The sequence below is a fragment of the Patella vulgata genome, chromosome 6 (genome assembly GCF_932274485.2).
Source record: "Patella vulgata chromosome 6, xgPatVulg1.2, whole genome shotgun sequence".
NCBI classification, from domain to species: Eukaryota; Metazoa; Mollusca; class Gastropoda; family Patellidae; genus Patella; species Patella vulgata.
In genome coordinates this window covers 48,790,174-48,817,788 of record NC_065884.2, presented here as the reverse complement: position 1 = coordinate 48,817,788, position 27,615 = coordinate 48,790,174, and the positions used below count along the sequence as shown (strand labels likewise).

Below are 27,615 nucleotides of genomic sequence, written 5' to 3'. Positions count from 1 at the left end.
GCTTGTCCTTTGATATATGGTTTGCAGTCTCTGAAGATTTGGTACTTAGGATATAGAGCGGGAGCCCCCACGGGGCAGGCTCAGGAACCTCCGACTCACAGTCTGTTACTGACTTGGAAGCTATATAAAAGCATGGTACCACTTCATTGATCTGTATGTCATAGCGATTCCATCCATTTACAGTCCCTCGAACTTATAATCTATCTAATAACAGCGTGTAGCGAGGAATGGACACACCTGCGATCCTTTTTTCTGATGATTTGACACCCGTCAAAACCCCAAAAGAATATATTCACCAGATACCATATCTGGGTCACAATTTCGGACCAAGGGCTAAATATATTTTACTAAGCCCTTAAGCCCGCAAATGCCTATAGGACAGATATAGGTACATGTAGCCCTTTACTAGTTATGTAATAAGCTATGTATCATTTGTATACACAGAGATAAGGTGTGGTATATAAAGGAATGTCAAGATATAAAATAAAACTTCAATACACTTTAAGAATTAAACAGAAAAGAAACGAAACATTGGGGACAAAGTTTGCATATTTGATATTAGATAAGTAAAACGACACTTGTTTGTTGAAGTGAAGCACTCTTTAGAGGGCGGAGAAGTATTTGTAAGTGTGGTTTAGATTTCGTTATGATAACGGGGAATTTATTCACGCAGCATGAAAAGTGAGTTACGTAATGTTTGCTTGATAATTTTAAAAACATTTCCTAATACAAAAACCAATATTGATGTAAGTTCTTGGCGGCATGCATTTCTTTAAATAAACATACCATGCAAGAAAATTTAATTTGAATTCCACACTCACAGTTTAACACGTGGTTTTCGTTCAAATATAATTTACTTAGTTATGGGTAATTTAATTAGATACATCCATACGTTTATACACTAATAACGTCTAAAAAGACTAATTATAAATTTACCTGATATAAAATTTAATGACTATTTCATATAAACTATCAAGATCCATTACATCAAAAATCTCAACAATTCAATCAGTTATATATACTTATATTTATGCGAAATTAAATTTGCGCTTTTTGGAATGACTTTGTATAGTAAAACAATTTAAAGATTTGGATAAATGAGATTAATCTACCTACCTGATCGATTCTTGTTGCGTCTTTTAGCCCAGGGAGTGGATGGAATAGTAATGACTAAGATGAATAAACAAATTGGGATACATAGAGAAGACTGCATGTCAGAATAGGCTTTCTCCTTTTCGTTTATACATTAACACGAGGAGTGAAGTAAAGTCGCCAGCCATCAATCACATATCTACAAGGCAATCACGGTGTATAAAGATACACATGCTGTATGCCCCTTTTACAATCAATTAAACATCATTTAGAGACATTTCTCACACAATACTTTAAACAACAGCATTAATAAGTCTTCATTAAGCAGTATAGAATTTGATTGGCTCTCGAAAAATAAGAGGTTCATCCAAAACTCGGCGAAAGATCTGCTAAAACATCCGAACGGTTTTTGTCAAGCACAAAATATCCTATAACCTCTTTGTAACATTCTGTAATGAATACAATAAAAGATATTTGTCCCTATTCATATTATCTTTGCTCTAGGTACATCATCTCAGCATCCTCTTTCTAACCCCACACTGTAATATGAGGTAAGTGCAATACTTGTGCAACATGCCTTTGGATGTCAACTCCATCAAACTTAATTGTACATATGTTCCTTTAAATCCTTCTAACAACGTCTAATGAAATGTGTTTCATCCACTTTAACGCGTATATTTTGGAATAGTAAAAGATCATATACCGGAGAATGATGTTTATGAATGAAAGAACCAGTAAACAAACATGAGATTTCAGGTGTCAATATCACTTGAAGAAAATGTGATTATACTGAAGGTTTCCTAAAAAAAAAATCCCCAATTCCATAGTATTTTTTTTAACACTCAGAATCACAATTATTAGATTTTTCCAAACTGTGCACTCTGACCTGGTACCGACAGTTCTGAGATTCACTAATATACAGATAATTCTTCCGTCACGATCAGACTATTACATAATAAGCTCTAATTATTAATCTCCCTGAGTCATTCTAATTGAGTGTCAAGCGGTTGCTATATATGCCCTCAACTCGATACAAATGGAATCTAATCTGTATGATTGGTTTCTGTGTTTGAGAACATCGTCTGGACTACGAAATAATGTCGAGATGGAAGACAAATTAATAAAGTAAATGGGTATGAACACATAAACCGTCTCTCCCTTTCTCTTTACAATGTTTTACAAGACATAATATCAATATCGTCTAGACCTATGATTTATTACCATTCATATACACGGTCCAACACCTCGGTTATCTAAGAGTTACAGACATCTCCCTTTTACTCGATGAACAATTCTGGCCAATATATGGAAAATGAAACTTCTCCTAAACTTTAACAAGAAAAATAAAATTTGATTTCTCGCAGCACTCATCCGCGCAAATCCGAAGTACCAATGACATTCTACCTTTAAGAAGTACAATGTCAATGATAGGTTTTGACATGAACTTCCGTTTAGTGTCGCGACTTGCATAAATGAAGATGATAAAACATCTAACATATTATTTTAAAAAGATATAAAATCACCACCAGTACGTAAACTGTTCATGACACGTGATACTGGTACTTAATGCAAGACAGAACACATTATATATAAATTATCAATCCGTTGATCTTGTTTTTTAAATAGACAATTTCATCTTTTACATTACTCACAGGTCCATCAACATGATATATTAGACATTCAAACACAATATTACTTAATAATAGCCATTTTATCATGAAGTTTATTTGTAATCTTGTACCTCATGAAGCATGGCAAAAGTATCCAGCATACAATTTATGACAGTTGCTGCCCCCTTTCATTAACACAAAATGGTATGAAATATTTCCTTTTGAAAAAAAAACCTTTCCACATGGTTTACTGGTATTTTAAAACTGATTTAATTTGACAGATTTTCAATGTCACACTGTGTTGTTATTGTGATTCGCTCTTTAGTAAGTGTCAACTCGTTATATATGACTTCGGTTTGTCTTTCACGGTTTACGTACAGCACTATCAAATTTCACAGTGGCTTTAGTAATCCCTTCTTACTCTTTCTTCGTACATCATCTTCAATTCACCTTTTATACATACATGCTAGTACATACATGTACAACATTTAATTTGACGCTATTCAAGATACGCCTACTGCCGCATTAAGTGTTGTCAAATACAGCTTCAAGTTCTCAAAAAGCAACCTCCAATTCAAATTTGTTTAGCACCATCTCACAAAATGGCGAACCAAATTTATATATATATATTTATCATAAGTAAATTTCTATGAAACTTGCCTTTTGTAAAAGCACTCATCAATCACGTTAAATTTGATGTAAATGTTCTTGAAAATTGAGTCTGAACCTAATAAGCGTGTATGATCCAAATTCCCTGCTGTGATCCCATATTAAAAAGAGATTTTTCATTCACATAGGCGTTCTGATTTGACTAAAAGATAACATTATTTTTCAAATTCAAAGAGAAACCAAATTTGTAAGGAATACAAAAAGATGACACGGGTCTACTATATAGTTCATGTAGACTGTGCAGTACACATGAATTTTACATAAACGTACTCCAGTTATAAGTAAGAGGTAAAGAATTCTTTAACGAGACCCCTGCGCGTTTTCTGATGTTCATAGCAGAAGTAGATAGAACGCCTTTCCTTTGCGAAAAAGACCCATGGAGAAAAACATGAATTTAAAACGAAATTTGGAACTTTCAAAATATGTCTTTGGCATTATTCATCGTTAAAATCGTGATGTAAAGAACATCACATACACAAAATAAAAAAAATACCAAGCTTGATGAAAATAAAATCCAAGGCCATTAGAACTCGAAAAAGATAGAATTTGGAAGCGTGGGTGTATAAGATAAACTGTATTTTGGAAAGATGCTTTGTGATTCAAATCGAATCGCGGGTATGGTATATTCTATAGAACTCAAAAGCATACCAATTTTGTATTTTAATATTAAATGGGCGTCATCACTTTCATCAATAAAATAAATGTAGCTATATTTTGAAGAATATCATAAATTAAAAAAACATAGACTACTCAATCATCGTAAATCCAAACATTTTGAACGAGCGTTCCTTTCTGGTGATGTTATTATTGCCAAATCATACATCCATAGTACCAATATTCATCAATCCAATGATTGTGGACAGCAGGTCTAATAGACCAGCATACCAATAGTATCTTACTATTAAGTCTCAGTAGTCCGACGATTAATAATGACAATCGGGGAACCACAGTGGCCCAGTTGCCTATTTTCGGATCACGGTCCCCCAAAACATTTTGCATGTATGCGGCACCATTTTCCCAAGGTTCAAATAAGTTTTATTAATAAATTTGCCCCTCCTGGTATTAAGGAAATTTGACAGATCAAATGATGTCATTGTTTTGAGCAAAGATGCAATAGACAGTTATAGCACCCAAAACATTTTTATGGCGTCATATCACGACCATGTTCAAGAAACAGAAATAGGCTAGTCCCAGGTTGGATCTTGATGTTCGCCGAGCATGATGGAGGGCCTGGCAAGGAACAACGTCTGGTCGTTCGGATGGGACTAAAGACCGAGGTCCGATGTACATGTTCGCGTGCACATGTTCGCAGTGCCTAACAAACATCATCAATGATATTGATTATGCCAAGAGGTGTGACAAACAGGTCGCGTCTGAGATCTAGATACTGAAAATTCACTTGATAGACCTGAGAACTGGGATCTATGGGATCTTGACTGAAAAATTCATGGGTTGCCTTACACATAGAATCTAGTAGCTAGCACGTTGGTCTTCCGAGATAGTGATCTTCTAGCATATTAGCCATGTAAGAAAATATTAGTTATGCCAAGGTGGGTGACAGAAGGGTGGCATCTAGGTTTTGCCATAACTGCTAAAAATTCACCTAATGAAAATTCAGTAGATGGTCGCATCATTTGCCACGTAGCATATTAGCTTCACATTAACTGGATGAACTCTTGTGTAAAATTCCACTGGATGGACGAAAATCCCCTCGGGTCTCGCGGCCGAATCTGGGATCATTGGGTGAAAATACAATGGATGGTCGAATCATTTATCATTTGACATATTGGCTTCACAGTTACTGTATGAACTATTCGATCTAGCCCCGGTCATAAAATTCCACTGGGTTTCTGATCTGACATTCTGTCCGATAATTCACTCGGTGGTCATATCATCGGGGATAATGTTTAAAGTGGCGCTACTCTCTTGATGTCCACACTATCTTTTACTGAGTCCAAATGCAAACTATCGCACACCAATTAGTTATAGTGCGCGAGGCAGGCTAGTTTATTCTTTTTAGAACATAGCTAACAATTAAGGTATCTGAACAACTTGATTAGTGATATTTCTGGTGACCAGTAGGCTATTTTTACCTTCTACCAATACGCTTCGTTCGGAGATCCAAATGAAATCTGACGCACCAATTAGCTATAATCTGCGCCAAAGGAGTGGGTCCGTGGGGTTTATTTTACACAAACCCAGTCAATTAGCTGTAATTTGTGACGGATAGGGTATGGTATAATTACTCTTACTGGAATAAATGATACCCTTTCTGTGAAGTTCACTTAACTGACAATTTCTATTAATAATTGTGCACAAAAGACATTCGGTAACGAATTTCCGGTCTTTTTGCGTTGGTTGATATAGATCTCATGACAGGTTCTGTGTGACATTTTCTTTTTGACACATTTTTATAATATTTACTAAAACCTCACGTGGACGTTGTGGATCTTGTAGGACTGTACAACAAAATTTAAATGCCATAATCAGAATCAGACGTCAAAATATTATGACTAGCAGATGTCACCTAGACAAAACTGTCAAATACTACTGAAATGAGAATTTCCTGTCTGTTTGTCTTTATATGGGCTTTAAATTTGATTGACCTGTTTGCAATTGAATAGCTATTGTCCCACATTCCAATTATCCATAGTGTCCAGATTTTAAACCTGCCCGTTTATTGCAGAGCTGGGCTGTTGCGGTTTATTACGAGCTACTGATCAAATAATCAATAATTTGGTGACAGATTATTGGACTATTGGAAATTCGTGGCAAGCAAGGTACATCGAACCCATTCATGAAGAGAGATAATACAAGTGTTTAAAGACAACTAAGGTACATCGAACCCATTGATGAAGAGAGATAATACAAGTGTTTAAAGACAACTAATGGAGAACCAACCTATATAAATTAAAGACTATCAATGTGATATTGATTTTATGCAAGCCAGAATAACATGTCGTCATCAATCAGCCTTTGATCAAACTAAATGTTTGCATATTGATTTAGAAATTCAAGAATATTACCTATTGTTTATCTCCCGATAACTCCACCTACAGTAAACACACATTATTTTGGTAGGCAATTAATCTAAGAATTTGAGTTTTCAACCGTTGTATTTGACCTAAAACGTTTTAAGAAGGCCATAACAAATGAAATGGGGTTTAACGTCCGGGCTAATGAAGATGTGGAAGGCCATAACATAGCATGCTTTAACCCCATGCAAAGGTTAGACGTAGTTGCTTTTTGCTATAAGAGGATGGACTACTTATTATGTACAGTACCTCTAATTTACTGTCGTTACTTAAAATATATTATTCTAAAGGAGGTGAACCTCAAAATTAGTATTATCCACAATCTTCGAAATTAAAGACACGAATGAGAATAAATTATTGGTCTATTTCTATCAACATTGACGTTATCTTACCGTGAAAATATGGGCTCCTAATATCCAACACTTAGTGCACAACGAATATTTTAAAATCAGTAAACAAGTCGGGATCTCTATGGTCTCCAGCGCCATTTGTAATGAGAAGGCGCGATGAACAAATTACAAAGCAAAACATATCCCACGAATCAATGTAGAAGAAATTAAAACTGTCTGATCCACAAAAGACTAAAAGATAACCTTGTAGATTGAACTTACCATAAAAAAAAAAAATAAGAAATGAATATGTATATCAATTTATATACATTCATATATATTTTCGATCCATTTTCGTTTATTCTAAGATGCCAAAGAATAGAGGTTTAGTTCCTTTAATCTTATCTTAATCTGATCGAATTGTTTAACAGTTAATTTGTCGAATGATATTTTTAGTGGTGCGTTACTCATCGTATAGAAAGAACCTTGGATCGACATTATCTTCTAGAAATGGCAGAAACGATTTGTTAGTTTTTCACATGTACATTTAGAAACTTTACAACTTTTTGAAAGATAGGAGTTGAAACCAAACATGCCTACGGCGTGTAGTGGTGTCTGATATAACTATTTACATGAACTGTGAGACCAGATGGGCTTAAAATAGTGAAGACAACAGATACTTCAAACGACAGATAAACCACTCCTTACAAAGATACATTCTTAAACTATAGATGAAATGAAATGAAATGGGTTTAACGTCCTACTTTTCTGCTCCGTCTTAAACTATAAGAGGATTTATTAATGAATAATAGGTTAGCTCAACGATATATAAAACATTCAAGGGGGAGTGCCAAATTAAATTTCAGCAGTGGGCCTGATAAGTAGTTCGGATAGGACGAAACACCTAGGTCCCGTATACACATTGGCGTTCACGTAAAGAACCCTTGGCAGTTGGAAATCGATATAAGAGTAGGCCATAGCGCCGCTGTCCGGGCAAATTTTCCATATAGAACACTGTATTGCGTAAGCCCGCCTTCATTAGTCCAGTTGGAGTAGAACAGTTTACAGTTCGGTAAACATTTCGATTTACGTATGCATAGAAAGGTTGCTAATAAATATTTGTCTGAAGATTATACAGACTGGTCAACAGTCTGGATTCACGATTTACAAGACAGGAAAGCGAAAAAGGCAGAATACTATTTTAATTAGTCCGGTGATCCACCAACTGGAATGCTATTAATGTAAGGTATTGATCGAAAATAGATGGGGATTCGGAAGGGTGAACTCAATTGAAATTCAGACTCAACTGCCACTCCATTCAGCTTAGTAGTGACGGATGTTATGCATAAGGCAGGGTATGTTTATACCACAGAAAACGTGATATGGGGTTTATATTCATGTATAGCTAAATACTTTTTTTTAAACTTTTGTTCTTATTTAACTGTGTCGTGTCCACGGCGGGAGGAATGAGAGAAAGCCTGAGATTTATACATCGGCCATAGTCATAAGAACCCAGTCAGATAAAAAAAACCCATGATATAAGTATAAGAAATAAAACCTGATAAAGACCACACATCATCAATTCTTTCAATGAAGATGTTCATTCAATGTATGTTATTACCCTATCATCATCATCATCATCATAGCTGACGCATTAAGAAATAGTGTTGCCAAGATAATTGACAGTGAATTAAAATGTGCAAAATAATAGAAATGCATTATGTTTATGTATTCAAATGTCAACAGGGATGATTTGATAGCTTCCATCTGGTAATGTTACTGCTGGCCTAGCTATATAATATCGAACGCTGTATATGATGAGCCGTTTGAGTTGTCCTGCATATCATGCTGACATTGCGTGTCCAATTGAAGGGAAACAACTCCTCTTTCATTTCAGGAAGAATTGTGTACTTTTCAAGCCCGTCCCAACAAGAAACGGGTGTCTAGTCGTTCAGCTAGGGTGGGCCGAAAACAGCCCGATTACTGTATCTTTCTTCGTTTGGGTTAACGAGAAAAATGGGACTAGTTGTTCGGGCGGGAAACAAAACCTAGACCACGTGTAAGATTTAACAGGAACTCAAAACCAACTAGGTCGGAACGTCGATGCCAGAGCAAAGTTATCCCACGCCAATAGCTCGTTAGGCTATAGAAAATAATGTGTTTCGATGAAGGGTAGGCGGAATTGCCACCGCCCGGGTAAAAAAAAACGTCTTCATTATCCCGGTTGGTGCAGAAAATAGGAAGTTAAACCCCATTAAAATTTTATTTCATTTTATATTATTATGAAAACTTACCTTGTTCGTAAAGAGAGATTGACACACGACATAATCCACTTCCTACGCGATGATTTCCAGAGACGACTCGGTTAAAGCCGGCATAAAGATCATAATCCAAACGACCAAACGTAGGTTCTTGACCGTTCAGTGTATACAAATATGGCGATTCATAATACTCCACTCTTTTACCGTTAGTCCACTGAATTCGCTCATCACTAATGTCAATAGTGACTTTTGAACCCTTTTTAACGAAATTATCCACTACTTTAATCAGATGACCACCATTCGTAGACGCATCCACGTATCCCGGTAAGGAATTTCCATAAATCCGTAACTGCCTATTATGGATGTGGGCCTCTGCCATGTTGCTGGTTGTACCATTGTCCCCACCAAATCCATCCCCTGTCTCCGAATCCGAAATATCCATTGTCCATAATCTTGGTGAATCGCCATAGTCAAGTAGAAACTTTACACCTTTGTAAGGTCCCGAAAAATTAATTTTAATTACAGCTTTTCCAGAACAACTCCGGTCTATAGCAGGAACGGGGGTATGTATAAAAGATATATAAGGGCTGTATCCCTTCACTGTGCCATATTGTAAATCTAGTTCCACAAAATCATCTCTACATCCAAATACTGAACCTGCAATAGATAATACAGTAATATTTAAAACCATTTAGGCATTTTATAGGACTCTTTAAGAAGTTTAATCTTCATAGGTTTTGTGCAAATTTGTGGGTTTGTTGTACACTGAATCTATTCAGAAAATGAGATACTTTAAATGAAATGCATGTATTGTCTTAATAACCCACTGGTTTAAAGAACATTGAAAGCCTACAAAACAATAAATCTATTACAGAAATGAAATGTGGTTTAACGCCCTACTGTTCTGCTCCGACTGGGATAATGAAGACGGGTATACGCCATACAGTGTGCTGTGAGGGAATTTTTACCCGGACAGTGGCGCTACGGCCTACACTTATATCGAATTCCAACGGGCAAGGGATCTTTTACGTCCCATCCAAATGACTAGACAGTTCCTGGTGTCCTTTTCAAGAGGAAACCACGCCGGAAAATCGCACCTCCTGGCTAGCGAGCCAGCGTCTTACTCACTTGGCTCCAAAATCTATTTAAGTGTAAGGTGATTGGTTAAAACTAGTTTTGTCAGACCCAAAATTATCAAATGCAATTTTTCACTCGGTCTTTACAATTTCAGTGTCCTCCATCAGCGTCTAAATATATGTTCCCAGACAACAAAACATAGGCCTACGCCCGATTAATGGGTGCATTTACAAGACACTAAAAATACTGACCAACCTATGAAGTAATTATCAAAAATAATTAAAATTTGGTTGGCTTCCGGTTCCTTCTAATGGTTATACAAGTACGGTAATTATAAGATAACTTGAACTGTTCGAGAAAATCAATAGGGTTCTTCGTTTCATGAACATGAACATTGTGTATAAAGTCAATTGGACAATAACTTTAGCTTCTAGAACGTCCACAGTATTTTAAAAATCGATCAAGGACAGTAAATATCGCAAATTGTTGAAATTCAATAGGGTTCTTCATCTCATGATGATAACGTTAAAGTCAAGTCTCTAGATCATCCACAAAATTGTTCAATATGATCAAGGGTCATAACTGAACAACAAGGGATGCAAGCTTTTTAGACATCCCTCAATAAATCGACAATTTTCTAACAATATGACACTATACTGGACTACATTCTCAGATGTTTATTCCGTTTACCATAAAGACTCACAAAGGTGCTCTTTTATTGTCGAAAAATTTGTGCTCAAAAGTCCAGTTTCCAATACTCCCACAAAATCATCTTGGGCGTATTGTGTATAGCTTCATCGTGGACCAATCTTGGTCGATTTATCTTATTATGGGGAACAGAACGTAGTGTAGTTATTTTCAAAAATCTTTACGGGTGAAATTGATGAAAAGGGCTAAAGACTGGGTATTTTAGTAAGTCTTTACAATCTATTCGCATTTACCCCTGAACTCAAGTAAAATTTAAAAGGCTTTAGGAGAGTGTAGTCAAAGCCTCTTCCTCCATTCTAGACCAAAAAAATCAACATAAATGTCCATTCAAAAGATGTGAAGGGAGAATTGCTGTAAATAGACGAACTACAATTTGTGGGTACCGAGATGGTGAAATTTAATGACCACAACCAGGGAACAGAGTACAGCCCACTTCTGTTCTGTTATGCAAAATAACAAATACAAATGAAATGAAATGAAATGGGGTTTAACGTCCTACTCTTCTGCACCTAACCTGGGCTAATTGAAGACGGGCATACGCCATACAGTGTGCTATGAGGGAAATTTTGCCCGGGCAGCGGCGCTACGGCCTACTCTTATATCGAATTCCAACTGCCAAGGGATCTTTTACGTGCACGCCAAAGTGTACACGGGTCCTCGGTTTTTCGTCCCATCCGAACGACTAGGCAGCTGTCCTTGTCAGGCCCTCTGTTCTGAATCACTGACAAGGGGAAACCACGCCGGAAAATCGAGATGAACTTTCTCGGCCAATGCAGGGATCGAACACCCGACCTCCAGGCTAGCGAGCCAGCGCCTTACCCAGTTAGCCACGTGATCCCCAGTTATGCAAAATAACAAATACATGAATCTCTTATAGGTCTACTGTATTTTTTATTATTGAAAAGTGTATTCTGTATTTTAACACTACATTTTGGACCGTGAACATTGAAATGATAATGGCAACGTTATTCTTGCATACTGAATTCATGAGATAATCAAACTGTATATTATGCTGAAGTAATAGTGGTAAGTAGTTGTCGCGATTAACATGTCACTTACACATAATTGAACAGTTGAAATTTTGTTACACGCCGTTAAGCAAATAGTTAGTAGATAAAGATAAAACTTTCAGATAACTTAATTGGGCTTGTTTTTCGCATTTTTGCGCATGGTTTGCATACCGGTACTTAAACCACTTTTACCAACAGGGGACTGGAAATTGGCAATTGAAAAAATATGCATTTCGGACCGTGAACAATGAAATAATAATTGCAACGTTATTCTTGCATACTGAATACATGAGATAATCAAACTGTAGTTGCGATTAACATGTCACTTATACATAATCGAACAGTTGAAATTTAGTAACACGTAAATAGTTAGTAGTTAAAGATAAAACTTTCAGATAACTTAATTGGGTTTGTTTTTCGGATTTTTGCGCATATCTTGCATACCGGTATTTAAACTACTTTTACCAACGAATGTCCTGTGAAACAGGGGACTGCTCCTTTAAATGTGGTTTAAACGGAGCATGAGGAAAACCTAAATTGCATTCCTTAAAGAATTCGCGTCTTTGTGGTAAAATGTTTGATACGAGGTAGATTACAAGAAGATATTTTAATTTACAAGATGATACAAATTGTTGTATTTATTTTCTCATTACTAGATGGTGAGTGTATATTGTGGGGTGTGTTTAATAAGTTAAGTTAACAGATGAGCTCCAGCTTGTCCCAATATCAATAAGCACACCTCACTACCATCCGGCCTATTATAATGTTTAGAATAGTTGTCAACCTAACAGTTTACTAGTATAAAACACGTTACATAGATAAAGCACACCCCGTCTACGTATGTATACCCTAGTTTATCTATAGTTAATCCAAATGTCACAATTGAATTGAGTAATTTAGTGACTTTCGTGGAAGTGGTCGACCTGCTAAGTCAGTTTGTTGACTTTGTTCAAACAGGTATCTCTGTTTTATCTTGAATAAACGGAGAATAGCTCCCCGTTTCTCTACAATCGGTCTCATGAAGTTGATATTCATTTATGTAAATGAATCAATGTAATGTCATAAAAGATCAAATCCATTGGCTTGTCTTTATAGAAGGGGGCTGCGGTGGCTCAGTGAGTAGAACTTCGGCTCGCTAACCTGGAGGTTCCGTGTTCGATCCCGGTGTTGGCTGAGAAAGTCCATCGGGATTTTCCGGTGTATCCCCCCCTTGTCAGTAGTGTAGGACGGAGGGCCTGACAATGGACGTGTAGTCGTTCGGATGGTACGAAAAACCGAGGTACCGTGTATACATTGGTGTGCACGTAAAAGAACCCATGACCTGGTAGCACGGGGTTTAGTTAAAAGTAAAAGAAGTCCTAACCTCAACAGTAAAATGGTAAGCCTACATAATATTATACAACATGGAAAAACAGACCTGATGATAATGAGTAAAAAAAAGTAAAAAAAATATTATAACAGAACAGATACAGGATGAAAATGAAATGAAATGGGATTTAACGTTCTACTATTCTGGCCCGATTGGGCTAATAAAGACGGGCTCATGCCACACGGTGTTTTTTGAGGGAAATTTTACCCGGACAGCGGCAGTACGACTGGTGCAGGACAGTGCATCTGACAAGGGACAACATAGTCGTTCGGATAGGACAAAAAACCTAGGTCCCGTATACACATTGGCGTTCACGTAACGAACCCTTGGCAGTTGGAAATCGATATAAGAGTAGGCCATAGCGCCGCTGCCCGGACAAAATTTCCTTATAGAACACTGTATGCGGTAAGCCCGTCTTCATTAGCCCAGTCGGAGCAGAACAGTTTACAGTTCGGTAAACATTTCGATTTACGTATGCAGAGAGAGGTTACTAATAAATATTTGTCTGACGAATAGCACACTGCATGGCGTATTCCCGTCTACATTATCCCAGTCAGGGTAGAAGTGTAGGGCATTAAACCATATTTCATTGCATTTCATTTTATCTTTATAGAAATAGGTTGAGCAACTGGGCTATCCACTAGCCCCCCTACACCCCCCCCCCCTCCGACCTAATTAATCCCCCAAAGTCTGCTTACAAAACGTTTAACATATTTGTCTATACCTCCATTTTCCTACATACATACACCACACTGATCAAGTCATACTGAATGAGATGGCTAAAAAAATTATCTAATTTCATGGTGGTGTCCGATTGAGAAAGCTAAGTAGTTTTCTTGCTAAAGTTTTTAAACAAGGCACATGCTCTATAATTTAATCAAGGAAAATACTGCATTGCCTGCAGTATATAACACCTTGTCTGTATTTGGGTATGAAAGAACTTACATCAAGATACGATATAGGAGCCAAGATTGCCCCCGGCTAGAATCATCAGATAACATCCTATATTGCACGTCGATTTCAAACCATATTAAACTGTTTGATTGACATAATGCAATTTTCTGTGATTCATTCCATCTCTCTTGAAATTAAAAGAGCCCTGGGCTGTCTTTTCTAGTCTACAGAACAAATTAGTGATATCAATATCAAGTTTTATCTAAATGCTTTACAAGTAAAAGGTTCAAGTGTGGAATGTGTGTGGAAGAGTACAATAAGGCCCCATAAGGTGTACTATTATTATGATTACCAATAAGCTTTATTTTGTTTATCACCAATTATGCTCTTACCTACTACATAAGATTGTTTTTAAAGACATACTTGCAATTACATGATTTTTGAGGTGCTGAAGGTGGTGTAAAGGGGTAGGTGGTGTATATTATATTGTACATAATATACTATAGCAAATAAGCTGTAGAGGTTATAATAGGTTAGCAAATGATGGTGCGAACACAGATAAACATTTATACATGGATCTGGAAGCAAAGCAATCGACAACTAATAGGCTATGAAAGCTCAGTAAACATTCTCGCCTCTTACTATAAACATAATTATTGTGAAGGTTTGCTTCAGAAACGGCATGAATGCAATAAGTGAGATTAGAAGTGATGTCCGGAGTGTTAGATTGTTAACTGATCTACATACGATGGCTAATTTAGTACATACATAAGGCCACAACGTGTAAGACTGTTACTAGTACGTGAATAGAATATATTATAATTAAATATGAATCAATATTATAGAAGCAGGTCGAAAATAAATTTTTGAATGTCAGATATTAATCTAAAATCGAACAAAATGAAACAAAGAACCTTAAATCCCGAACATGCCAGAATAGCAGTTAAATGGAGTTTAAGAAAATACACAACCAAAAATACTTTTATTAATAAAATATTTTGATGCAAATTATTTTTAAACCGATCAATTCTGTTATCGATTTAACACGCCATTTTATCTCTCGTGGACAGATAATTGTGCTACCTTTCTGCCTGGTCAGCCCATTTTAAATGCTTAAGTACATAATAAAATACTCTTTACATTGAAATAGTTTATATTATTACTTTTGAAATATATCACAACGATCTGACTTGTTTTGCCTTTAACTCGAGTACAGGACCGTGCAGACGACCAAAGTCTTTTCAGTGAGATGTATTGTTATAAATGTTCACAACTGAACTTAAATGTGCACTTCATTCCATAGATCCGACCCTTTACCACTGCAAAACAAGGTTGCGTAGATATATATTACACTGGCCTTCGGGTTTGTCAATGTTTTCTAGCTTTTTGAATAATTGCAATCTACGACAATGCCATTGGTGATACTAAAATCACAGCTTAGAATACATTCAGTCTCCAATACAAGGATTGTTGGCACTAAAATGCTTTTTGTTGAAATTTAGAGTGGCCTGTTGAATGTGTTTCAAGAAATTGTCTTAAGTGTATTAAGTTCCAATCTCTCGGTGACCATGATTCGTCTAAAACGGCGAATGGCGAACGCCAAAAAGAAAAATAGGGATAATGCGACTTGATGATCGGGATTCCATTATTCCCCGCGTATTTTTTTATTCTCTGTAAAAATTAGAACTACCTGAAAAATATTTAATGAATTATGTGAATACAAGACATGTCTTAAAATAGCATTTAAAATATACGCCTTCTCGTATTATCAGCATAATATGGCATTTCTTCGTTTCGTTGTGAATTTTTCGGTAGTTCTAATTTTTACCGCAGAATAAAAATTACGCGGGGAATAAATGAATCCCGATCATTAAGTCGCATTATTCCTATTTTTATTTTTGGCGTTCGCCATTCGCCATTTTAGGAGAATCACAGACACCGTCAATCTCTCTGTGGGGGGAATCAGATTCATGGCCAAATGTGATTTATGGAAGTCATCATATTCAAAGAAAAAAAAAATGGAGCACTTAATAGAAAGTTTTGTTGAATATGTTTTTGTCAGTATGTGTTTATATAGGATGGTGAAAGATAAGAATCGTATGAAGAAACCTATGATTTATCTTTATTGCCAAACATCAATTAACACACTTCAAATTGCTTTAACGACTTACCATATGATGGTGAAATAAACACCCCTCTAATTTATGCTTTTGCCAGTATGTCTATCACATTATCTGGCCCGTTTTATGGCCACTTTACACCCCATTTTGTGAAAAAGCTACTTTCAATGATAAAAATGGATTTTAAAGTACAGCATTACTATACATAAACATACAGTGTTCTCTTGTACGCCACTCGTCTTTAAACAATTTGTAACAAGAAATAAATAAATTAAGTTGAATTACAGAAAGAAAGTTAAATTCAAATCTTGACCGAGATCCGTACCACAATCACTGGTTATATTATATAAGCACGACGTTTCGGCACGTAATTTTTATCAATTGTGCTTTATAACGAAAAGATGATCCTTGTCGAAAAGTTTTGTTTTTATAATAAAACCAGCGAATGTTCACCATAACAAACTGTACCCTGTTAATGTATTTCTCTATAACCAAAGATAATCAATTATTTACCGCAAAACTCACGGGAGGATACATGCATTGTTGTTTTAAGTCTTTTTAAAACAAAAATCAGGCCTCGGCACCAAAAGTTCTTTTAATTCCAAAAAGCCAAGATGAAAACGGTATCTCACCCATAGTTAATTTAAGGACGTTTACAGAAATCATGAAGTTTTAACTATACATGGGATATCTATCAATTTATTTATATGCTTACCTGTATATAAAATAAGTAATAACAATATTAATATATCCGGCATTGTTCTCATACATGTATACATCTATATAAGCCCTTCAATTAAAAACATTCGATAACACACAGTTCCTGGAATTCCAAAGACAAAATAATAGTACCGTTTTGCATTACTTCCATGGTTGGTCAACACAAGTAGAATCTGACAATATATCTCCTTTTTTTTAAGTTTTGTTCTCAATTTCTCATTTAAACGGCTTCTGTTATTCCTGATTATTTCCAAAACGTCAAATCCGTTTTGACAGATATGACAACATTAGCGTGATTGAACATCTTCTTGCTCGCCAAGGCACATGAGTGGACACAAGAACGGTTTATAGTTTAAAAGAAACCTATTCTACAGCGGATAATATTTCCGCTTTGTGCATCCATCCTTCAGTCAATAGGCCTACACAGTCACTTGGCACAGTAGGATGAAGATTAAAAAAAACTTTATCGATATTTGCTTCTCTTTACAACTATTATAGAACTATTTCTCTTGTCTAAACATAGTCATCTTGGTGATCTCATTATCACCATCTTCGACGGGTTATTAATACCCGAGGATATAGCATGGATACAGTTGATCGCTTGGCCTATCGAAAAGAGCTTTTGTTTGACAAGTTTCACACGCGTTTGTCCGTTCACTTGACTCTAATTTATAAAAAGATTTTCCCCACAAGGGTTAACCCAGACTGCTACACAGAGCGTCGACGTGTACAGGGGGGAAATTGGCGTGCAGTAGAAGTTGAATCGTAAACTAAATCTCGGTGATTTACCGACGTCCAAGTCAAGATGTTTCTAGGGTGAAGATCAAAAGAGGGTGGAAGTAGACACCCCTTTAACAATAAATATATCATGTAGTTAATGTTACGAGATAAATAATGGGTACACCACTTGAATTATATAAACATTGGCTAATTGAAACCAAGACAATTTACTTTATTGTTTTTAACTTCACTGTGTGATCTGTTTTGTGATAAAGGGACGATTTCGAGTTTCAGTTAACACGTTTTAACTTTTACGTCAGTTTGACACAGTAAAACAAAGAGTGGTCTTTACTTCATACGTTATATATTGAGGTTCGCTCCCAGTGTTCGCCGAGAAAAGTTCCTCGGGAATTTCCGGCGTGGGTTCTCCTAGTCGGTAGTGCAGGGTGAAGAGCATGGCCAGGTACAGCGGTGTCTAGGCGTTCGGTGGGACGAAAAAACAAGGTTTCGTGTACGCACATTGGCGTAAAAGTATCCTTGGCAGGTGGAACTCGAAATAGAACGGCTATCCGGGAAATTTCAAACCAACCCCTTTTAGTACCAGTGAGATTGCTTTTTTCCAAGTCTAGTCACAACATTAAAACTTACTACTTTTCCAAGCGTAACAACATTCCCAACTTTAATTAACAGAATACCAAACAACAATCTGCAGACGCTACAGCTATATAAATAAATAACATTTTATTACGAGTATTCTATTCAATGAATTTTTTTTTTTTTGAGTGTACGCTTAAAAGGAGCTAAATCTCTTAAGACAAGTGTGTGAACGAAGTTGAACTGATGCAGTAATTTAATTGGTGATGGTTGGTACATGATTAGCTAATATGTCTTGCTAAAAAACGCTGGCCTATCGGATGTGCTTGTGACTAGATGCAGTCTGAGGACTTTCATCGGCTTCCAGGTGCGCCAACCCGCGATCTCGATTTTCTCGGACTCCAGCCCCCCCCCCCACCCTCATTCCTTCTCCGAATATTTGGCGTCCGCCACTGCATTAACCATTGCAAACTCATTTTCGCTCTCATTCAAACATGTGGCTTTATATTCATGAACTAAGGCAAAAGGCATAATTTTTGGAAAGAATTCGGTTCCATAGTTCTGTAGGAAGGAGTCTAATTGTTCGGATGATAGATAAACCGAAGTCGCGTGTACACGTATGCGTGCACGTAAAAGAGCCCTGGGTAGTTTAAATTCAATAAAGAGTGGACTGATGATCACCGTCCGGGCAAAATGTTCCTCATAGCACAATACATGGCGTATGCCTTCATTATTCCGTTGGTGCAGAAAAGTGGGACGTTAATCCATATTTGAGAAATTCGCACAGCTTTCGTATTTGAAAGTAAAAATGAAATACGAGTTAAGAGACTCGGTGAGGCTTGTTAATTGTGGTTAAGAGAAAAAAAATATACAATGAAGTGACTTATAGTAACACTTGAACCCACCTATAACATCCACTTAATATTTCTAGTACCCAGATGTTGGTTTTACTATGTGAATCATCAAAACACGTCAACGATCTCAATCGACTCGACCAGATTTAGTTCTAACACTTTATGTCAGCTCCTAACAAATTTCCCGCGGCAAAACTGAATCGATCTCAAAGTTGAGAGAAGACTTGGGAAGAAAACTTGCTCTCAAAATAAAATGCAGTGCACTAAAATTATACTACGAAGCTAAACACGTAATGAAAGTGTATTTGGCACGTTTCTCTGGCTAAGTCCACATAGCATTCTATTATCACGTCTCTTATATTCCGGTAGGTGCAGACGTTAAACCCCATTTCATTTCAATACCGAGTCGTTCTGTATTTATCGACTTCAAATGACATTAAGAGTCGATAGTACTATATTTTTTATTGATTGATTGAATGAATGAAAGAATGTATGAATGGAATGGGGTTTAATGTCCAACCTGTTATGACTAATGATGACGGTGTGTGCTATGAGGGTAATTTTGCACGGGCGGTGGGCAGTAACTGAATTCCAACTGTCAAGGGCTCTTTTTTGTGCACACCAACATGTACACGGGGTCCCCGGTCCTTACCAGGCACTTTGTTCTGCACCACTGACAAGGAGAAACCACAGTGGAAAATGCTGGCCAACACCTGGATTGAACTGGGATCCCCTGGTGAGTGAGCCAGTGTCTAACCCACTAATCAACCCTGGGCAATATTTTATTATAAATACAAGCAACATCATTTTGATTATATATATAATTCCAAGGCATTATAAAATAGTCGCCATTTAGAATTTTTTTTATATATTTTTGATTTGTTTTTGAGAACTAAGTGTTAAATAATCAATCTGATTACATTTTTTTAGTAAGGATTAAACCGTGAAAAGATATCCTCCAAAAAAATGTTAATTAATAAAATGGCAGTAACAGAATTATCATGTGATGTCTATGATGATATTGACAATATGATATGGATCATTGTACTATAATGTAATATCACATGGGAAGAAGATTGTACAATTTTATAATATCATAAATGATGAGGACGATTGTAGTAGAATATAATGATATACCATGAGGACGATTGTACTATACTATAATATTATATTTTGAGACCAATTGTACTATAAATGAGGATGATTGTACTGGAACATAGAATGATACATTATTAAGATGACTGTACTATATAGAGAATCTCCTACCAGTCTTTTTTGATATCAAAAAATATCAACACAAGCCGAGTTTTTTTTACTTTATCAACGAGTGTTGATATTTTTTGATATCAAAAAAGACGAGTAGGAGATTTTATTTATCACCCAATCCCTTCTTACATGCACAAATAGATAAATATAATTCTTTGCTGTAGATTTCACTTTTACTGAACATTACCGCGTAGTGATACATCATTTTTTGACAGCAATTCAACCATTGCAAAGTCCTTTATATTGACCCAGTGTTTCCATCAAGGTCAACTGAATAACAATAGTTCATTTTTAATAAAAAAAAAAGTTACTTTTAATAAGAAATGAACTGTTCTTTGTAAATAAAAAAAAGTAGTTACTTTTCAACTAACCAATCAAATTTATGTAAAGCTATATCTCCTTAGGAGATATCACAGTAGATTATGAAATATATCACACAAGCGATATCTACTGTAGAATGTATTTTTGGGTGATAAAATGTGATGTATGAGGACGATTGTATTATATAACAGGGAGATTATATGATGAAAATTGTATTATGATGTGACGTGATGACATGATTATATTTTTATGAGATATGAGGGAAATTATTGTATTAGGATGTAAGATGAAGGTTATAGCATTTATTATTGCTTAATTACAGTTACTACCATCTACATGTGATATGATGAGTGACAATGATTGCACTATTGTATGATAGAACAAAGTTAATAGTATTTACTGTGATTATGTACTGCTATATAACTAAAACTGCTTCATTCAATACCTTATATTATGATATTTGTCAGTAATAACAACTTTATATAACAAACTTTGTACAATGGGGTGAGTGAATGGGGAATAGTAATAGTAACATTTCTGGAAAGAGGCAGGGTTGTAACTTACTGTAATGTTACCCTTTACTAGAGAGAGAGAGAGAGAGAGAGAGAAATGGGGTTTAATGTCCACTCGACACAAACTAGGTCATTTCGGGACTAACACATGGTTCAATTTTATTTCAATAATTCGCTTGCGCGTAGGGGTCTTTAGCAGTGGGAGGAAACCGGAGGACCCGGAGAAAACCCATGAGGTTGGACAGATGACACTACTCCTTGTCATGTACAACCAGGGATTCGAAACCCCACCAGTTGACTCAATGACAGACCGTATGATACAGTGCAGCGCGCACGTGCTAACCATTCGGCCATCCAACACCCTCCCTTTAATGACAGTTATTTAAAATTGTGTCAATACCTAGTGAGGGTATATGTCATCAATTTATAGAGAATGTAGAATATGTTGTCTTGTAACTATCTACTCGTATTAACCAGCTGTAAGATTCAAATGAAAGTGTATAACTATAGCTTTGCTCTAAATAACTAGAAAATTTTAATTTAAATATATATTTTATATAAGATAAGGAAACCAGATTAAAATTGACCAGGAAAAGTAAAAAAAAAAATTTGTCCCCTCCATCCCCTAGGTTTTTTTTAAAGACCTGAACAACCAATCACAATTGCAAAATGGTCTCATGATAATTGTTGCCTTTGAAGTATTATCAAGGGGCATAACTCCATGAGTTATTGTCAGAAATTGTTGAAAATCCAAATGCACCTTATACCAAGTTGAACAATCTACAAAACTTCAAAAACATTCAAATGCAGTTGTGGTCTCTAGAGGGTTAACAAGAAATTGTGGACAGATAATTAAACTGTAATCCTATTCAAATGTGGGCCTAAAAAAAGAAAACAATCTTGAAAGGCTTTTAACTGATGTTGTTGTTTATTAATTATCCTCAATTAAAGTCATTGATAATTAACATAATAACACTATCCCTGTTCAATATAGAAACTTTACTCCAAACACATATCAATGGTCTTAATTGTTCTATTCCCAAAAAATATACACAAACTAAACAATGGGATTATATACTTATAAAATAATGGTATAATGTCTGACACATACATTCAGATCAATGTAGAACAAAAAAATCTTAATTACTCAACGCACTAATCTCTTCTTGATTGGATTATTGATTTTTAATCCAATAGGACATGTCTTTTAATCCATACATAATTCTCTACTGGAGAGGCAGCCATTTCACTGAATCCTTCAGTTTTAAAGTAAATCATTTAAAGGTTTCACATGTTTGTAAATTATTATTGGATACTAGTACTAGTTTTCGAAAGAATAATTAAACCAGCTAGGCTACACCACACTTTTCTTGGTAAGTTACTTTTTCTTTTTATTTCAATCCAGTTTCATGCATCCACAGGCTTTTCAGCAAGTTTACAAATAAAATCCCATTCTTCTGCAAAGAAAACAAAATAATAACTATCTATTTCATTAGCTTTATTATTTGTTTCAAATACACATAAATGTATGCTTCCTTATGAATGAATGGGGGGGGGGGGGTCGAGTGCTCTAACATGAGTGCTTTAGGTCATAAGATCTGCCATAGAGTCAAGTGGCATGGTATCAATTTCGTAACAATGAGTAGGGTCAACTGTCCAGTCTCATGGGTTTTCTCGGGGTCCTGTTTTCACCCAGTGCAATTTATTGAAAAACAATCAACCATTTGTCAATCAACCATTTATAACTTGGAGAATTCTGACTCATAATTAACATTACCAAATTATCCTGTAACCACTTTAGACATTAAACAATAACACATACTTATGGAAAAACAGAAAACAGCTACTAATTTATTTGGGTGACGACTGACGAGGAGTATTCTCTCAAGGTTATCATGCTAATAAATAAGTCGCTTATTTTCCATAAGCATGTGTTATTGTTTATTTCTCTATCCAGTCACTAAATGCCTATAACTATTATTATCAATCACCCAATCCAAACATATCTACTAATTTTTAACGACCAAATAATTGGGGGGGGGGGGGGGGGGGGGGGGAGAATATTAGTTTGTTCGCGTTGGTTTTAATGTTCAAAGTATTCCACAGGCCACTAAATGACTCAGTTTATAATCAATTTTAACTCTGCTATTCAGTCCACACCATTAAATAAAGTATTTTCCAGTAACACTATTACATGTACATGCTTGAAGCATTGAGCAAATCCTTGGATCTTTTATTTTACTGTAATCTACTTTCTGAGCCATGCTAAACTTTATTCACAATGACTATTGAGTGATTACTAGATGAACGAAAAAATTTTAATCTTTAAAACTAATATTACGATCAAAATAAAGCTCAAAAGTTATGGAGTGTATTTCAAAATTGCTTTCCTTCTATTGCGCCAATAATTCGCTTGCGCATAGGGGTCTTTAGCAGTGGGAGGAAACCGGAGGTCCCGGAGAAAACCCACGAGATTGGACAGACGACCCTACTCCTTGCCACGTACAACTGGGGAATCAGGATATGTGGATTTTTTTATGTACTGTACTGTACAGTTTGAGCCTTTTTGTATATCAATGTCTAATACCAGTTTACAAATCGATTAGTTTTCAAACCTACCTTCTGTAACAGGTTGTACTGATAGTCTAGCTTTTGTAAATAAAGCTATATTTCTTAGAGGTCCTCCATTAGCTTTGTGACTGATATGTAATTCCTTTAACTCCTTTAATGACACATATCTTTTTAAATCATACTCATATTTAACATCTACCATAACCCATCTTGGATTATCTTTATCTGATTTCCTGTGAAAATGAAAATTTTTCATTATCATTTGTAAAATCAGTTTATTATATTAATTATATCAACCTGTCCAGCCTCTGCTACTCTTTTTTAAAGAGAGTATTCCCATCACCTTCCCTGCCTCTTGAATTTTAGAATGAACAAACTTCTCAAATAAATGAGAAGTGGTATCAGGTGTTCAAGAAAATATAAACATATCCTGTCTCATGCTTGACACATACCCCTTATCTATATCTCAATAATTTATTGACTGAAATTTCAGAAGATGAGTGTACTGGTTGTGGAAGGTTATTTGGTGTATTTCAGAACTACAAATATTTTAACTAATATATAAATTTTTCAATCAGGTGCAAATTTTTATGAAAAAAGATTTGGCAAAATTCTGATAGATTTCAATTGTTGAAGTACAAGGCTGTGCTTAATTACATAGTAACAACATTCTTTACATTAAAATAGGAAGCCATGGTGCGATAGTTATGTATTTCCATCTTGACTGTCCAGGAAATAGTTCTATGACGTGCATGAATTTTGTGTATTCATATTGACATTTATTAAACTCTGCCACTTACGCATCATAATATGAACTCTTTTTATCAAACTGTGTATGATCTGGATAAGCTTCTTTTACAATCTATAACACAAATATCAAACAATTACCTTGATTACATTGTAAATAAATATTATAAATATATATCTATTTATACAGCTTCATAAATCCCTAACATGTACCAATAATTACCATACAGTATCTACATGTACTAGGGAGCACTGGTGGCTCAGGGAGTAAAGCGCAGGTTTGATCCCAGTGCTCTAAATTCTCTGATGTGGTTTCCTGTTGTCAGTGGTGCATGACGGAGAGCCTGGCAAGAAACAGCATCTAATCATTCGGATGGGATAAATAAATTGAGTGTGCACGTAAAAGTTGGAATTCCATGTACTGACTTTACCTTATCGATGGCAAAGAACCAAAATATAAGCCTAGCTTCTAAATTGGAAATATGGTACATTATGTGGTCTTTATAATGTTTCTCCAACCTCGTGGGTTTTCTCTGGGTCCTCCGGTTTCCTCCCACTGCTAAAGACCCCTACGTGGAAGCGAATTATTGAAATAAAATTAAACCATATGTTAGTCCCGAAATGACCTAGTTTGTGTCGAGTGGATGTTAAACCCCATTTCTCTCTCTCTCTCTTATAATGTTTCATTTAACACTTCCATATATTTAATTGATTTTGAAAAAAAAATTAATGTTTCATTTAATGCTTTTATATTAACATAAAATAGAACATGAAAAATTATTACCGAACATACTCCAACAATGCCTGGTATTTTTGTGTTACTGTGATAAAAAAATACTTTATCACCCACTTTCATTTGATCTCTCATAAAATTACGGGCCTGAAATAAATTAGAATACAGCCCATGCGATTTTCATACAAGATTACAAAATAACTTCCACTATTTATGTTTTTTTTAAATTAATGGCAACATTTTTTGGACTTTTTGTATTTTCTCAGTGTTCATTACTGTTAAAAGTCTAAAATATCACTTTTCTATTGGGATTTCTTCATAATAGCATCAGTGCTGGATTTAGATGAAGAGAGGCCCTAGGCTATTCCACTTATGAGACCCATCCCACTCACCCAACTAGAGGAAGATTAAAGTGGTTTTAAACATGTTAAGCAATGCCGAGGATGATGATGGATGTTTAAGACAACAATGCATGTAGGCCCCCTAGATATTGTTAGACCTTTCTAATAGTAATATATGCACTAACAGCAAAGACGTCTATGCCTCCTTCAAGTTCTTTTATCTTTTTTTTTATCAAGTTCACAAGATTTCATAAATTTGAATATAATTCTATACCTGATAGTTTCTTACTCCATCCCAATAAGATGTCTGATCTGTACAAGCTTTCAGATCTTCAAACCCAAACTGAATTAAAGTACCACAGTATTATTAGTAACTTTTATATAAATCAACAATAATAAATTAATGGCATCTTAATCTTTGGTTTCCTCCAATATTTATCCCTGTAAATAAATGTTTTAGTTTATTAACTATACTAAGAAACTAGATTTTCACCTTAACATCAATGCCATTTTCCATACGAGTATCTGGCTCTGACTTCATAAGCCAACACGTATATCTCTCAGATACATGAAGTCCAGTTTTAACTTCTACTTTCTCAATTTCTCGTTTTCTTTTCTTTGATTTAGATTTTTCGTCTGATATTTCTGAAACACCAAATATAATGCATGAATAAAGTAAGTTTAAATTAAAAATTGGTGGGGTTAAATTTCATAAACTTTAACTAGAAATGATATATCTTACTATCATCAGAAATCAATTTGTATCTTAACATTTTTTGTAATTATTTTCTTTTTTTATATCGTAAACTTCATATCTCTTATTGTCATATACTTTGCTGCCGTTCAAGATATCTGACCTGTACCTCTAGTTGATAGTTTTTATCACAGACTGAATCACAATAAGGAGTCACATCCTTGGCACTGCAGGATCCAGCTTAGTATCCAATCAATCATGCCAATAAATTAATAACGCAGTTAAGTAGTGATTCATCTCAGCTGAGTCAAGGAGTGCCTGTCCCTGCTGTCAGGTTCTATTTTTTAGGTTTAATTTAAAGTAGCTAAGTCTCTAACTCAATATCATTCAAAATCTTTGACATTGAAAACACAAATTATTTGTCGGCTTAAATAAACACTGATGTTGTGATCTTACCGGGAAAAGATGGCCTTCTGACATCCAATATTTAGGACAAAATAAACATTTTACAATTGGTACACGAATCGTATACCATAACGCATTTCAGCGTTATTTGTAATAAGGGACTTGAAAAATGAGGCTAGGCATATTCCACAAGTCATGTCAAACGGTGACGCTATATTCTTATCTGGAGAGTATGCGCAGTAAATATCTTCGGCGTAGACTGGAATAACCAGACGCTAGAGATTGCCATTCGATTGAGACTTCTGGCGTATTTTGCCGAACCTTACTGATTAGAAATTACAGTAAAAACAGAAACGATTGAATGTAAATCAATTTATATACATTCATATTACATTATTGTATGTGTTGCGACCCATTTGTGTCAGTTTCTAGGTCCCAAATATTAGCGATTTAGCGCCTTTAAGATTTATATTGTATCAACATTATAGTATAGTACAATACTACGAAAGTTACAACATAAACGTTTCTGGGTGTCATATATTCATAGTTATTAGTAGGCCTATAGTCTATACATAGAGTCAGAGTGCAGGGCAGTGGTGTCATTTGGTTCAATTAAAAGATTAATTTTTAAATACAATAGTCTATACTATTCCAAACACCATTTGTATCATGATTTACGGTGGTTTTCCTTTTTCTCTTCGGACCCATACTGACAAATCACAAAATCTAATTAGCTTTTCAGGCTGCTGAATAATTCACCAAAACATCACTTTTATGAAACTTTCACTTTTTCATATACTTCCCGCAAAATGTAGTCGTTTGTCATCCAGTCTTACAATAATTATTGTATTCAGATAACGACAAGACGTTTTGACGATACGTCTTTACATCCAAGTCTACGAAAACGCGTCATATCCGCCGGGTATTTAATTAGCGCATGCGTCGTGACATAGGAATTACAAG

General features: G+C 35.5%; 2 protein-coding genes across 4 annotated transcripts in view; both read right to left on the bottom strand.

The window, feature by feature from the left end:
* Positions 1-17,177, bottom strand: part of LOC126825597 (signal peptide, CUB and EGF-like domain-containing protein 1) — a 41,036-nt gene extending 23,859 nt beyond the window's left edge. Inside the window, exons 1-2 of one of the 2 annotated variants that reach the window (XM_050555272.2) lie at positions 16,890-17,177; positions 9,030-9,653 (exon numbers count right to left, since the gene is read on the bottom strand). In XM_050555272.2, the coding sequence (XP_050411229.2) occupies positions 9,030-9,653; positions 16,890-16,953 (688 nt within the window). In that variant the 5' untranslated portion in view covers positions 16,954-17,177. Of the gene's footprint in view, positions 1-1,116; positions 2,594-9,029; positions 9,654-16,889 lie in introns of those variants that run through there. The other variant, XM_050555273.2, reaches the window with a different exon arrangement.
* A 4,881-nt stretch (positions 17,178-22,058) lies between these two features.
* On the bottom strand, positions 22,059-27,497 carry LOC126824568 (thymocyte nuclear protein 1). 2 transcript variants are annotated; one of them, XM_050553805.2, is made up of 7 exons: positions 27,300-27,497; positions 26,047-26,198; positions 25,828-25,896; positions 25,264-25,359; positions 24,533-24,594; positions 23,781-23,965; positions 22,059-22,618 (listed from the first exon to the last, which is right to left on the bottom strand). In XM_050553805.2, the coding sequence occupies exons 1-7, from the start codon at positions 27,358-27,360 to the stop codon at positions 22,569-22,571; spliced, it is 675 nt and encodes a 224-aa protein (XP_050409762.1). In that variant the 5' UTR covers positions 27,361-27,497; the 3' UTR covers positions 22,059-22,568. The 2 variants fall into 2 exon arrangements, with proteins under 2 accessions (XP_050409762.1, XP_050409763.1); XM_050553806.2 differs by having other exon boundaries at positions 22,063-22,618; positions 27,312-27,495.
* Between the last annotated feature and the right edge of the window lie 118 nt (positions 27,498-27,615).